This window comes from Aedes albopictus, unplaced genomic scaffold (assembly GCF_035046485.1).
Source record: "Aedes albopictus strain Foshan unplaced genomic scaffold, AalbF5 HiC_scaffold_527, whole genome shotgun sequence".
In the NCBI taxonomy this organism is placed as follows: domain Eukaryota; kingdom Metazoa; phylum Arthropoda; class Insecta; order Diptera; family Culicidae; genus Aedes; species Aedes albopictus.
This window is the reverse complement of record NW_026917340.1, coordinates 11,635-25,000: the sequence shown is the minus strand read 5'-3', so window position 1 is coordinate 25,000 and position 13,366 is coordinate 11,635. Positions and strand designations below refer to the sequence as shown.

The 13,366-nt window shown below is 39.8% G+C and overlaps 2 protein-coding genes across 3 annotated transcripts; one reads left to right on the top strand and one right to left on the bottom strand.

Annotated features, from left to right (window-relative positions):
* The first annotated feature begins 11 nt into the window (after positions 1 to 11).
* LOC109403032 (esterase B1) lies at positions 12 to 2,223 on the top strand. The gene is made up of 6 exons (XM_019675738.3): positions 12 to 419; positions 490 to 640; positions 874 to 1,265; positions 1,318 to 1,662; positions 1,714 to 1,968; positions 2,023 to 2,223. Exons 1-6 carry the CDS (start codon positions 141 to 143, stop codon positions 2,221 to 2,223), a joined length of 1,623 nt encoding a protein of 540 aa, XP_019531283.3. The 5' UTR covers positions 12 to 140.
* On the bottom strand, positions 2,216 to 7,718 carry LOC109408663 (uncharacterized). 2 transcript variants are annotated; one of them, XM_062843771.1, is made up of 8 exons: positions 7,352 to 7,718; positions 7,120 to 7,292; positions 6,546 to 7,065; positions 6,160 to 6,486; positions 5,851 to 6,101; positions 3,365 to 5,783; positions 3,235 to 3,302; positions 2,216 to 2,277 (listed from the first exon to the last, which is right to left on the bottom strand). In XM_062843771.1, exons 1-7 carry the CDS (start codon positions 7,389 to 7,391, stop codon positions 3,235 to 3,237), a joined length of 3,798 nt encoding a protein of 1,265 aa, XP_062699755.1. In that variant the 5' UTR covers positions 7,392 to 7,718; the 3' UTR covers positions 2,216 to 2,277. The 2 variants fall into 2 exon arrangements, with proteins under 2 accessions (XP_062699755.1, XP_019537561.3); XM_019682016.3 differs by having other exon boundaries at positions 2,216 to 3,302.
* Positions 7,719 to 13,366: the final 5,648 nt, after the last annotated feature.

Here is a 13,366-nt window from a genome sequence, read left to right as displayed (position 1 = left end):
CAGTGTTCGTAGCTAAGACTTCAATCCATCATTATCGCAGACAGGTGGTTATCTTGAGCAGATTCAGCTATTGAAACAATCAGTTTGTTGTCGTCATTTGAGAGTGAGCTCTCGGTGAAGGTGGTTGTAATTATTTCAATATGAGCGCGGAAAGTCCTGTGATATCTACCAAGTATGGTCCAGTTAGAGGAATCCAGAAAACAGCGGCCACTGCTGTGGAATACTACAGTTTTCAGAGGATTCCCTACGCCAAGCCCCCTGTTGGTGAGTTAAGGTTTAAGGATGCTGAACCGCCGACCTCGTGGGAGGAGCCGTTGGATTGTAGCGTTCAAGGACCTGCAGGATACCAATTCAGCAAACTGCAGAACAAAATCATCGGCAGTGAAGATTGCTTGCACATGAATGTGTTCACGAAGAGCGTAAGTTCACAAAAGTCGACCTTTGGGACGTATTGTTCCGTTATCGTTATGGATATGTTTTCCATTGCAGCTAGATAAGGGTAAACGACTACCTGTGATGCTATACATCCATGGAGGCGCTTTTAATAGAGGTTCCAGCGGGGTGGAGATGTACGGCCCTGATTACCTAATTCAGGCTGACGTTGTTTTTGTGTCGTTTAATTACAGAATTGGCGCTTTAGGTATGAAGATTTATATTGCTGCTGCATTTGTATTACCTACACTGCCCCCACTCGCATAACTGTCCCATATGAATAGGAATCCCAGCAAAGATGGGACTGTTATGCGAGTGGGGGCAGTACAGTTTCAAATCAAACGTTCAATTCTCAAGTTTGTTTGAAAAAAGCTACATATGTTTGCCTGTGAATCAGGTAAAAAAGGTTAGCAAATATCTGAAAATGGTATTTTCCCGTAGGATTCATTTCGTTTGACTCGCCCGAAGTCGGTCTTCCTGGTAACGCTGGTCTGAAAGATCAGAACCTAGCGCTACGGTGGGTTGTCGATAACATCGCAAACTTTGGGGGTGATCCCCGTAACATAACGTTGTTTGGCGAGAGTGCTGGTGGTTGCTCGGTTCATTACCATATGATTTCGGATTTATCGAAAGGGTTGTTTCAGCGTGCGATTGTGATGTCGGGCTGTTCGTTGAACAATTGGTCCACGGTACCGCGGAGACAATTCAGTCAACGGCTAGCTAAAGCTCTGGGGTGGAACGGCCAAGGTGGAGACCAAGCTGCTTTGGAAGTGCTGATGTTGGCGGCTCCAGAGGACATCGTTGATAAACAAGGAGCCTTGCTGACGGAAAATGTGCGTAGCTCAAGTAGCTTGTTACCCGTCATAACTCGAATAATCTTTTCAGGAGAAAGAAAACCGCATCATGTTTGAATTTGGGCCTGTTATTGAGCCATACATCACAAAGAGCTGCATCATTCCGAAAGATCCACTGCAAATGTGCCGAGAGGCTTGGAGCAAAGATATGGACATACTTATTGGAGGAAACTCGGAAGAAGGCCTATTCAGCTTGAGTGAAATTAAAGAGAACCCTGCTATTTTGAGCAACTTGAGAGATTTTGAATACTTGGTTCCTCTGGAACTTGATTTGGTAAGGACATCTCAACGATGCAAGGAGTTTGGTAAGAAATTGAAGAAGCATTACTACGGAGATACGGAACCATCTTTTGAAAATAGAGATGGCTATTTAACAGTAAGTCCATCAGCATTGATCGTAAATGGTTACTTCAGCGAATTTTTTTAGCTTATGACCGACAAATTGTTCTGGCATGGATTACACCGGACGATCTACGGAAGGATCAATTCTAAAACAACAGCTAAAACATACGTCTACCGATTCTCGGTTGATTCGGAAACCTACAATCACTACAGGATCTACTTTTGCGATAAGAACGTTCGTGGAACGGCTCACGCTGACGATCTGTCTTACATCTTTAAGAACCTTTTCAGTGATGTTCCTCCAAAGGAATCATTCGAGTATCGTGTAATGACGGAAATGGTAGGTTCTTCTTGGTCATTATTTGCGACCACTATTCTAACTAAATCTTTTCAGATTGGCCTGTTTTCACAATTCGCTTCAAACGATGGAAATCCGAACGGAAAGGTTACTGATATCTGGGAACCGATTGGAGAAGATTTCGGAGCTTACAAGTGCTTGAATATAGCAAACGACGGGTTGGAATTTATAGATTTTCCCGAGATGGAGCGTATGAAGCTTTGGGATTCAATGTATGAAAAAGAACAACTGTATTGATCCATTGATTTATTGTTAAAACGTAGAAATTATAGGTACTTCAAATATAAATACCGTCAAACGGGGTGACTTGCAACACTTTTCAGCTTCAATTAACAAAAAATGTTGATTAAACTCAATTTTAAAATTCAAACTATTTGTAATAGTTTTAATAGCCAGCCCCTCTATAAAATAGAGTAAACAAGTTATAAATTGATTTATTTTTTCATGTAGAAAAAGCCAAATAAGGTCGTTTTTTATACAAGACGTCGTGCGGGGTGACTTGCAACACCCAATGTAAATCCCTTTTCAAACACGCAGATATTAATTTTTAGTTTCAAGCATATTTGATAAGCATTCTTGCCTATTCTTGCTACTATTGTGATATCGTTTGGGCTGACAAACTTATTTTTGCATTTGTTTTTACATAGGAAATTGAATTGTAATTTTTTATATGGAAATATTGGGCTCAAAAACACCAAAGTACTAATTGTAAATTTTACATGAGTTTTAATGTATTTTTCAGTTCATATGATGATCCTTCAGACTTTTGCTGGTGAATTATTAGTCAAACAACAATATTTCGTTTTTCTGGACTTTGAATTGTTTAGAAAATAAGTGTTGCAAGTCACCCCGTCTCGGTACAATATTTCAAAACATATGAATATAACAATGATATTGTAATATTTTTATAAAGTAAAATGGAAATTCATATAGCTCATTATGTATAGCTCAAAGCATATAGAATAATCTTTTTGGAAAATTTTGTTTTCATTGTTTTGCAGACAACGATTTGAGGCTCACGTTTTTGTTACTTTTTTAGACTAATGTTAAATTTATGAATATTTTGTTGGAACTATTTTCATAAAAGTAAAAATCGTGGCTACTGCTCAGATAGTATGTGTACTTTATAGTTCAACTGAGTTTTGGTATGTAAACGTCCGATTTTTATTTTTTGTTGATAAGCATAGACAGAAGACATCAAGTGTTGCAAGTCACCCCGCCGTTGCAAGTCACCCCGTTTGACGGTACTTAAAATGCGAATTGACTTGATTTACTACCAGCTGCCAAACAGATTTGTTCCGGAGTGCATGGAGTCACTAAAATAAGAAAACATATCATTGTGATAGGCAACAAGTGATGTTCTATTATAGAAACTTACCCATAGTGTACCACTCATCGCTTAATCCAGCATCTTTGCGCGCAGAGTTCAAAGCACGTCTCAGTGCGAAAAGTAGAGCCACCGTCATGTTTAGTGCGGGTTCGCCAGTCGTTTTAGATCGCAGAACGAATGTCTCATTGTACGTATTATGGATTAGCTTCACTCGAAAATCCACCGGAATATCCTTTACTCCAGGCAGATGATAGTTCCATGTTCTATTTGTTAGCAATTGACCATTTTCCCCACTGTAGATCAGGTTTTCCGTGAAATACAATCCGATTCCCATGACGAATGCACCTTCAATTTGTCCGATATCAATTCCTGGACTAATGGATTCCCCGGTATCTTCTAATATGTCAACTCTTCTGATCTGCAAGTTGCCAGTTAGAACATCTACTTCCATTTCGGCGCAAGTCAGTCCCCATACCAAATAGTTTTGTATGTCTCCTTCCTTGTAATGATACATTGCACAGAGGTCAATCTTTTCGTTGTGACACCTATGAGTTATTTGCTCCCACGTTTCGTCAATAAATTTCTCCCGAAGGGGTTTCATTCTTTCCAGTATCTTCTCGCAAGCTTTCATGACGGCAAAACACGCCGACTCGCTCGTCATACTGCCTCCAGAGACAATTGCATTAGGAGCTGTAAGATTACTAACCGCTTTAATACTGATCTTCTCCATTGGAATGCCAAGAATTCGTGACGCCACTTGAGCTACCTTTGTATTTACCCCCTGTCCCATATCTATTCCACCGGTCGTAATGGACACGGTTCCGTCAATGTGGTAGATCGAAACTAGAGCATGCATTTGCCCGAAGAACACCTGTGGATACTGCATCGGAACAATAGCGATCCCGCGTTTCTTCCATCGATTAGACTCGTTAAAATCTTCAATTTCTCGCTTCCGTTTTTCATACTCCACATCTTGAACGAATTCCGGCAATAATTTCCTGATTTTGCAATCCTCATGCATATTTTCCAACCTTACCGTCAGCGGATCCTTTCCGAGCGCATGCGCAATGTTTTCCATTATGTTCTCGGCCATAGTAATACCTTCGTTGGTACCCGGCCCACGGCACCAGGTATTGCTGGCTGAATCGGTTATGGCAGCCTTGCCAACCAACTTCCACCGGCTAGCGTCGTAGCAATTTTTATAAAACTGTGCCGTAACCATTTCGACCGGTTCATTCAAACTGCATCCGTAATCTTCCACGTAATTATTGACTAGTTTCAAGATCTTCCCGTTTTCATCCACGTCCACTCGGTAGTCACTAATGCAGGAAGCTCTCTTTCCAATAGCTTCCATGTTCGATTCTACGGACAGCACCAATCGCACCGGTCGTTGACTGAAGTGTGCGGCAATCGCACAGGCGCACGCTACTTGCGAAGCCCGTGAAATTTTCGACCCAAATGCACCACCCAGGCGACGAATATAGAAGTTCAAACTATTCTCCGGGATGTTCAATGCCTGCGCAATGGCAACCTGGCAAATGTCGATGTACTGCGTAGAGCTGTAGACATCCATGCTGTCTTCATTTGGAACGCAGATGCATACTTGAGGTTCCATCGAAAAATGGAACTGGCCAGGAAGCTCGAACCGGCCTTCGACCGTTTTGAAAGCACCGTTAGAGACTGATTCTTTATTGTATTGTTCACCTTCCTTGTCGTACGGTTGATCATGAAGGTGATCGCTGGCATTTGCCGCCAACACATGTTTGAGTGTTGGGAGAATTGGTTTACCATCAGGTTCACTATACGTGATGTGCACCAGTTTAGATGCCTGATAGGCGAGTTCGAAAGATTCTGCAAGTATGATGCCCGCTGGTTGACCATTGTACAGAACACTTCCGCTGCAGAATATTTCCTCGACATGAGGTTCGCCCAACTCAGTGGGCATGAAATCATTCCGACCTGGAATATCTTCCGCAGAATAGAATGCATGAACTCCTGGAAGTTCTAGGGCTGGTGAGGGATCGATATTGAAAATTTTCGTCCTGGGACGGGTGGCACTGACGAATGCGGCGTAAAGCTCTCCCGGAACTGGTGGCAGATCTTCGACGTATTTTGCCTGTCCGGAGGTTTGCAAAAGACCTTCGATTTTGGGGATGTTCTTAGTCATAGGCCAGTTTTCGCGGATTGTTTGGAATTCTTGTTTGCTCGTTGACAGTGGTCTATCGAATCCGTCAATTCCAGAAATGTAACGAGTGTTTATAGAGATTCCATGCTTGTCAGCAATGTTGAGAATAGCCCGATAGAATAAGGAGAGTGCGAGATGTTTGCGATATGTGGGAGATGCGTGTGACGGCTGACAGTCCGGGTTGAGTTCTGAGTTCAATATGTTTAAGGTGTCTTGAAGGACTTTAGTAGAGAATATATTTTTCCCAATCAAGAAGGTCTCCGTATTCGATGCATGAGTGAACTGAAAAATAATTTAAAGTTTGTTTTTGATAAATTACATGAACCTTTTTTGAGTATTATGTTCTCACCGTTGTATTTATTCCTCCATAGCAGATTGATGTCGACCTAATCGAGGCCATCTCTGGCTCAAATTCAAACATAAATGCAGCGTTAATGTATGCATGAACATTTTGCGCACGTGACATTATTTTGAACGATCTTATCTCGTAGATCTGTGGATCTAGTGGTGGTAAGACAATACTGAGAATAATTTTTCTACACATATCGATATTGCAAAAATCATTGGGTGATGCCGTGAATATTTTTCCACCAGCTTCAGCTGAAAATAAATAACAGCGTCATAACGAGTTATCAGCTGTATTGCATTGAGTACAAACCTATTGTTATCTGCGCCCCAACCGCTTCAAAGATAAGAAACAAATCGGAAGGGAACTCATTGTATTGATTCTTGATGCTCAGATTACCGGCTATGGTTCCAGAGTTTCTCACAGGAACGTTTGCAATTAGATCTATGTGCTTCACAAGTTCCTTGCAGTAGGTATATTGTGGATTGCTACTAGCTGCCTGCTGAAGTATAGTCATTAGCTTACTCAAAGTGGTATTTGCTCCGATGGTGAGACTGCTACCTAACGAATGGAATTTCAATTCTTCTATTGAAGAAATGTCAATGAATACCTCTAAGTTTGTTTTTCTACGGTATACACCTGAAATTTTCAATCAGTTACCATTTATGTTTGTTTAAAATCATAACACTGCTGCTTACCATGGGCCGTATTTCCGGACACGAGCATGTAGGGTCTATTTTCAATCTTTTCGAATATGGCAAACACGTCGTGAATGTTGTACACCTTATGCCACTCGCGCTTATCGTCGAAGATAAAATGTAAACCTTTTTTCGGCACCGCGCTGCATTTTCCTTGGCAGGGCTTGCCCGTATTGTTACAGATTTTTGGCAGATCTTCAATATCTTGACATGCCTCCTTCAACCGTGGCTCAGCATCAACAGCCAAAGACTTGAATGCCTCTAATATCGGACGATAACCAGTACAGCGACAAAGATTCCCTCCAAACGCATTTTCAACTTCGTCCATTGTAACTTTACCCTGTTTTGATTCCAGAAGGCTGTACATGTTCATGGCCATACCAGGCGAACAAAATCCACATTGAGTGCCGTTGAAGTGCGCCAGACGACGTTGAACATCGTGAAATCCCTTGGTCTTGTTGCCAATTCCTTCGACAGTTACGATATCTAGTCCATGGCAAGAGTAAACCGGAAACAGGCACTGAAATTTGCATACAATAATTTAAAATTTCACACTCTCATCAGTTCCAATTACCGAATTCACAGCCCAGCTCTGCCGTTCTCTGGTTAGTGGATGTTCGCCGTTCAAGTTAACGATACACGAACCGCAGCCTCCCTCGCGGCAAACCATCTTTGTTCCACTAAGTTGGGCATGTTTTCTAATGAAAGTGCCCAAAGAGGTATCCACAGAGACGGAATGAGGATTCACTATCGAAGATTTTGCAAATATTTCAAATCTGAAGTGCAATTTTCCGTATTTGATTTACCTTTGTACAGTTTCCCGTTGATTGTAAATACCACTTCCATCTTTCGCAAATATCAAATATTTACTGCTCCCTTGACTGACTTTTCTAACACTTCTAAAAATAATCACGCTAAGCACAGTCCGTTCACGTCGACCGGTCGAGAGTATCTGACGCCTGGCCGAATCAACGCGCCTATTTATGAAACTGTTTGCTGGCGCACGTGCCGCATCGCGGCTGGATGAGCGAATGTTGATAAACTTATAAAGTAGGTACCGGGATATTGCGTGAGTGGTAGATTCTCTCCGCTTTTCTGGGAGCAAAACAACATACCATAGACATGAATGGCTTGATCATGTATTGGTGAACAGACCAGCAGTGAGAATCCACGCATTCGAAAACAGAGTCACCGGTGCGTCGTTTCTTTTCGAAAACACCTAACACATTACCGATGAGATTGAACATCGGATTTTCGAGAAATTCGAAAATGCTATTGATTATTTATTAAATGGAGTAGAAGGATCTAAGAGTGTAAGTTTACCCGGATAGAGGAAAAGAGCTGAATAATAGCATATTTTGATATTAAGATCAAAAGGTGATATTGGCTTGATATATATAAGAGATAAAAGATCTAAAAATAATATCTGAAATTTAGTCCTGGAACATCATCACCAGATTTTATTTAGATCTTGTAAGATCTATCCAATAGCAGCAAGCTATTCGTTTGATCTTGAAATATCAAATTTTGATATTGTTCAGATGTTCCAAGAACATTTTTCAGATATTATTTTCAGATCTTTTAACTCTTATATCAATCAAACCAATATCGTTAGTTTTGATTAGTACTTCACCTCCACACGGGTAGGTTTATATGGCATGAAACCTCTATTTGAATCAAGCACTTGTTTTTATTCTGATTAAAATATTACACATGTTGCACCAAGTGGAAAGTGCCTCTTTTTTCATTCGGATTGGCCGCGTCGTCGTCGACAATTTGAATGTGCACATCGTCGTACCCGTGTGTTGTTGTAGCAGTTCAGTGTAATTTCGAGGCCAGTTAGTGGAAGATGCTGCAGCTCTGGTTTTTGTGTATTTATCTAACAAATATTGAAAAGTTCGTCACGTCATGTGTCGGCGCTAGTTCCAAATGCACATTTAGTTGGTAATAAATATTTTTCTTTCATTTTTTGCATGTACACAAAAACTGGAATGGTTCTTCATCTTCGGTGTCGACATTTGTAATATTTTAGCCCGAATGAATAAATGTTTTGACTCAAATAAACGTTGCATGAATTTCTGGAAAAAAGAGAGGGTCGGTAAAAGATAGACGGCGAACCATGCGGTAAGATCTTTCTGATTTATTTATCCCGTGTTATTTTGTTAATACTTGTGAATCGATCGCGTTCAGCATTGTCTCGCGCGGAAACGCGAACTACAGATGCGTCGGTGTTTAGCATTGTGTACTCCTTAGTTGCGAATGAATAACTTATGTAGGGTGAGTTGTGCCTCAACAATAGATCGCGTTCGTCGTCCAAGGTTTAGAAGGGTATTTCTTCGCGAGCGCATTATTAATCGCGAATCAAAACATTAGGGGCTGTCCATAAACCACGTGGTCATTTTTTTGGGACTTCTCAACCGAAATTGATCAGTATACAATTAAGCATCGGTTAAAAAGATAAAAATCCTTATCCACTTAATTTTGCTCTTCTTAACCCGAATAACGCGTCAAAACTCTTACAACCAGTGAATTTGACGCTCAAAATGAAAAATTAAATTTTGAAATTTCCCCCTTAACGCCTAGAGGTAGGCAATTTCCTATGAAATAAGTGACTTTTGTTACAATAAATGACTTTTTCGTCAAAAAAAGAACTTTTTTTAACTTATTCAAATTCAGAATAGCTTCATAACTTTCCAACCAAGACTCCACAAAAATGTTAAAACAAAAAATTTACGGGAAGTTCTAGTAGCAATTGATTGTTTGGAAGCAATGTTTTCAGCTAAGTGAGAAATACATTGCAAATTCCTAAAAAATAAGGCAAAACTAACTTTTTTCTAAACAAATAAAAGTCTAAACTCATCTCTAGACATCTACGAACAGGATGAGGTAAGAAGTTTGAGATCATTGAGACGTCGGGATGACAGCGAGCATGCTGTTTGATCGGCTGGTTCCGCGCCATCGAAAAGCATCGTCTTCATCGTCGTTGATCCGTCTGTGTATGCGTGTATGGCTTCCATCTGAGGAAGTTTAGATCCATTTGCGCGATCCGGTCGTTAAGCACTTACGGGTCCGCCACACCCCCTTTTGGCCCTTCATACAGCGGTATGTTGAATTCAGAGTGGTAATGAAATTTATGCTTCACTGTCAAGTGGAACTGCATGCAAAGCAAGACTCAAGCTAGGATGGTGGCTACATACATACATACATACCTACATACATTTGCGCGATCCGGTCGTGGGGGCTGCACTGCCGTGAATTGCAAGTCAGTCCCATATGTGAAAAGTAGGCATTGAGAAAATGGCCTCTAAAGCTTTCAAATTCGATTTCTATGCGAAACTCTAAATAATCGCCAAAAATTGAAAACTTCTGCGATCATCATGAAACTTCCACATATTGTTTCAAACTTGGAAACGTAACAGTGAAAAATATAAAGCTGGCTAAATCAGTGTTAGGTTTTGTACTGGAGGGTGCACAAGTTCGTAATGGGACTGACTTGCGATTACATTTCATTATGGGACAATCTGACTTGGTGTTGTTTTTCAATTTTACTGAACAAACTATATACATATATTTTTTTTATCATCACCGAGAAACACCAATTAAAATCGAACAAGATCAAGTAAGCGGTGATCAAAGCCATATCAATATCAAGATATATATTTTTTTGCACGCAGCTGAAAGATCATCCGAAGAAAGCTCGAAAACGGCCATTAACTCATTTTTGCCCAAAATGCAGATGGGACTGACTTGCGATTCACGGCAGTGCAGTGATAGCCGAGGCAGTCCAGTGTGGTTCGCTTTGGCGATGCCAATCGATAGCAAAATGCCGCTTTGATTCCCGTCGTTTAGCAGCACATAATCTCTGTACACTTGGATTGGTATTTATCGGTGAGCTCTGTCCATGCTATTAAAAATTATTAACAGTATATGTCATAAAAATTGAGGAATTTTTTTCGTTCAATGATCAACGATAACTAGGGTTTGGAACCATTTAGGCAAGGTGGCGTATTTGGTGTATTTACTGCCATAACCCAGCCAATTTTTAACCGATTGACTTAATTTCTGAAATATAGTGAGACACGTACAGGTTCCCTTACCCAAATAATCCAAGACCAAATACAGATACTCTTCGATGTAACGTACAAATATATTTTCTCTTTGTACGTTGTATCGAAGCAGACAAAAATTTGAATTTTTTATGCCAGTGTTTATGAATTCGACGTGAAATTAACCCCAAATAATTATTTCAGTAAAACTCACAAAACCAATAATGAAAAACATAAGTTTTGAGCATGAGCATGAGCATGAGATGACTGTACAATTCGTAGTTGCTACTCCGTTACTGACCAGAACAGTCAACATTGCACAGGGAACCAAAAGGATGGGGCCTGGGTGAAGCTTTCCATCCGCAATGTACAATTTTGAAGGTTCAAATCTTTACATTGTCAGTACCGGCGCCGGCCATGTCCTTACGGTCATCGGGGAAGGGGAGGAATGTTAGTGTGACATCCGTTGCTACTAGAGACCGTGTGTACCTTCGCATCCCCACGGTTGTCACAGGAAGGAAATTTGTTACAAGGGAAGGGAAGGGATATACAGTTACATAGATAATTATGAAAAACATAAGTTTTCACGAAAAAGTGTTTTCGTTTTTTTGTGCTTCGATATACGTACACTATTTTTTCCCCCAATTTGCGCTAATTCTGGGTAGCAAGGCTAATGCTGCAACGAAACATCCCAAGTAACCATGCTGTTGAAGCTTTACGTATTGCATATATAAAGCGCATATATTGGCATGCATTGCCCTACATTAACCATTGAAGTTGAAGTAAAGTGGCAAGTGGCGCCACTATTGCAGACTTACGATACTGGCATAATCGTAATTCAACAATAGTGGCGCCACTTCCCACTTTAATTTAATAGTTTATATAGAGTAATGCATGTCAATATATGTACGTTATATATGCAATACGTACAGCTTCAAAAGCGTGGTTACTTGGGATTGATTTGAGTGATTGCGTAGTTTATGTGAGAGTTATTACTGTAAAAAAAAAAATATATATATATATATATATATATATATATATATATATATATATATATATATATATATATATATATATATATATATATATATATATATATATATATATATATATATATATATATATATTTCAATTTTGTACGCTATATCGAGCAAAATTTACGTTATATCGAATTCGCTATATCGAGGGTACGCTATATCGAGGATACGTTATATCGAAAATTACCTGTAATTTAACCTTGACTTATTCGTTTTAATTTAAACCGAATCGCTGTAGGATTTTTTGCGATGTTTCCTTTTCCTGGATCATCGATCAACTTCATTCTGTACAGCTACAACTACAAGAATTTAAGTTTTCAACGGCGTCTATTCCTGAAGCCCGACTGTTCTTGCTCGACATTTGGTATATCATTTTATGGGTTTAGGGATAAAACGTCGAATGCCAAAACGTCGAATGCCAAAATGTCGAAAGGGACAAAACGCCGAAAGGACAAAACGTCGAAAACAAGTAATCTTAGCAAATAGTGAGTTCTTTATTCTTTTAAAGGAAACCCATTCTTTTGCTTGTATATGCCAACTAGTTCAGAGGGGACCTTTCTTGAGGCTCCCTGAAACAACACCTCAGTTTCGGCATGTTTCTTGACCAGTTCTTCGCATAGTCGTATAAAAAAAACTCACGTCACGTTAAGTGCAACACTTTCCCACATTCTTAATTGCTACTGTAACCTGTCTTTATGCTTTCCTTACTTCTTCGGAGCCCTTTTTACTGGCACCCAGTGTTGCATTTGAATTAAACAGGAATAATAAATGAACTGAGCTTGGATGTGTCATCAAATCTCATGTGCGTCCTGACCAAGGTCCTGCCCTAGGACTTTGTTACGCATCTGCATACATGTGTTGTTGCGCGAACATATGTACCACAATGAAGTGAGACATTGTGGCATCTGGCATTAAGATTCTCCGGAATCCTCAAATAATAGTAAAAATGCTTTCCGTATATAATTTCTTGAATTTTGACGCCCATATTACTGGAGTTCTGTCGAAATCAATAAATGGCCATTTACGGTTCTATGATTTACCTCAGGATCACTCGAGGAGTCTGTTCCAGATTGGCCGCTGTATGGAAAACTCAACATTCCGTCTTAGATCTTGTCAGTTGTCGACTGGCCGTCGATGAACTCGGTATGATAACTCCTCACAAACTCATTCACGTTTCTGCTCAAATTTGTACCATTTATCCAAGACCTCGTGAAACCAGGAGGAATAAACAAAATGAACCGAGTGAAGATCTTGATGTTGTTGATGCAATACATTTGCCATATTAATGATAAAAGCGATACAGGGTTGATGTAAATGCCTTTTGTTTTTATTTTTAAAATGCTACGACATATTTTGAAATAGTAAATAGCGGTAAAAGAATTGATTGTCACCTTTCATCAATTCTTTTAGTTCTTTTAGTTGAACATTCTTTGGAATATGAAAATTTAGCCTGTCCGGATAATTTTGTCTATCCCCTTTACTTTCCCTATTCGCATAACAGTCCCGTCTTTGCTGAGTTTTCTATTTTCTATTCACATAGGACTGTTGTGCGAATGGGGGCAGTGCGTTACCATTAACACTATTAGCTCTTGAACTATAAATTAAACTTTAAATGTTGTTATGGAATGCTTCCCCCATCAACGTATACGCAAGCTTTCTGATTTTGATCATGTAGGATCCGTATTATGTGTGTGTTGGTAGTGCTGGAATACTCTGAAATAATGAAATCAAAGTCAAC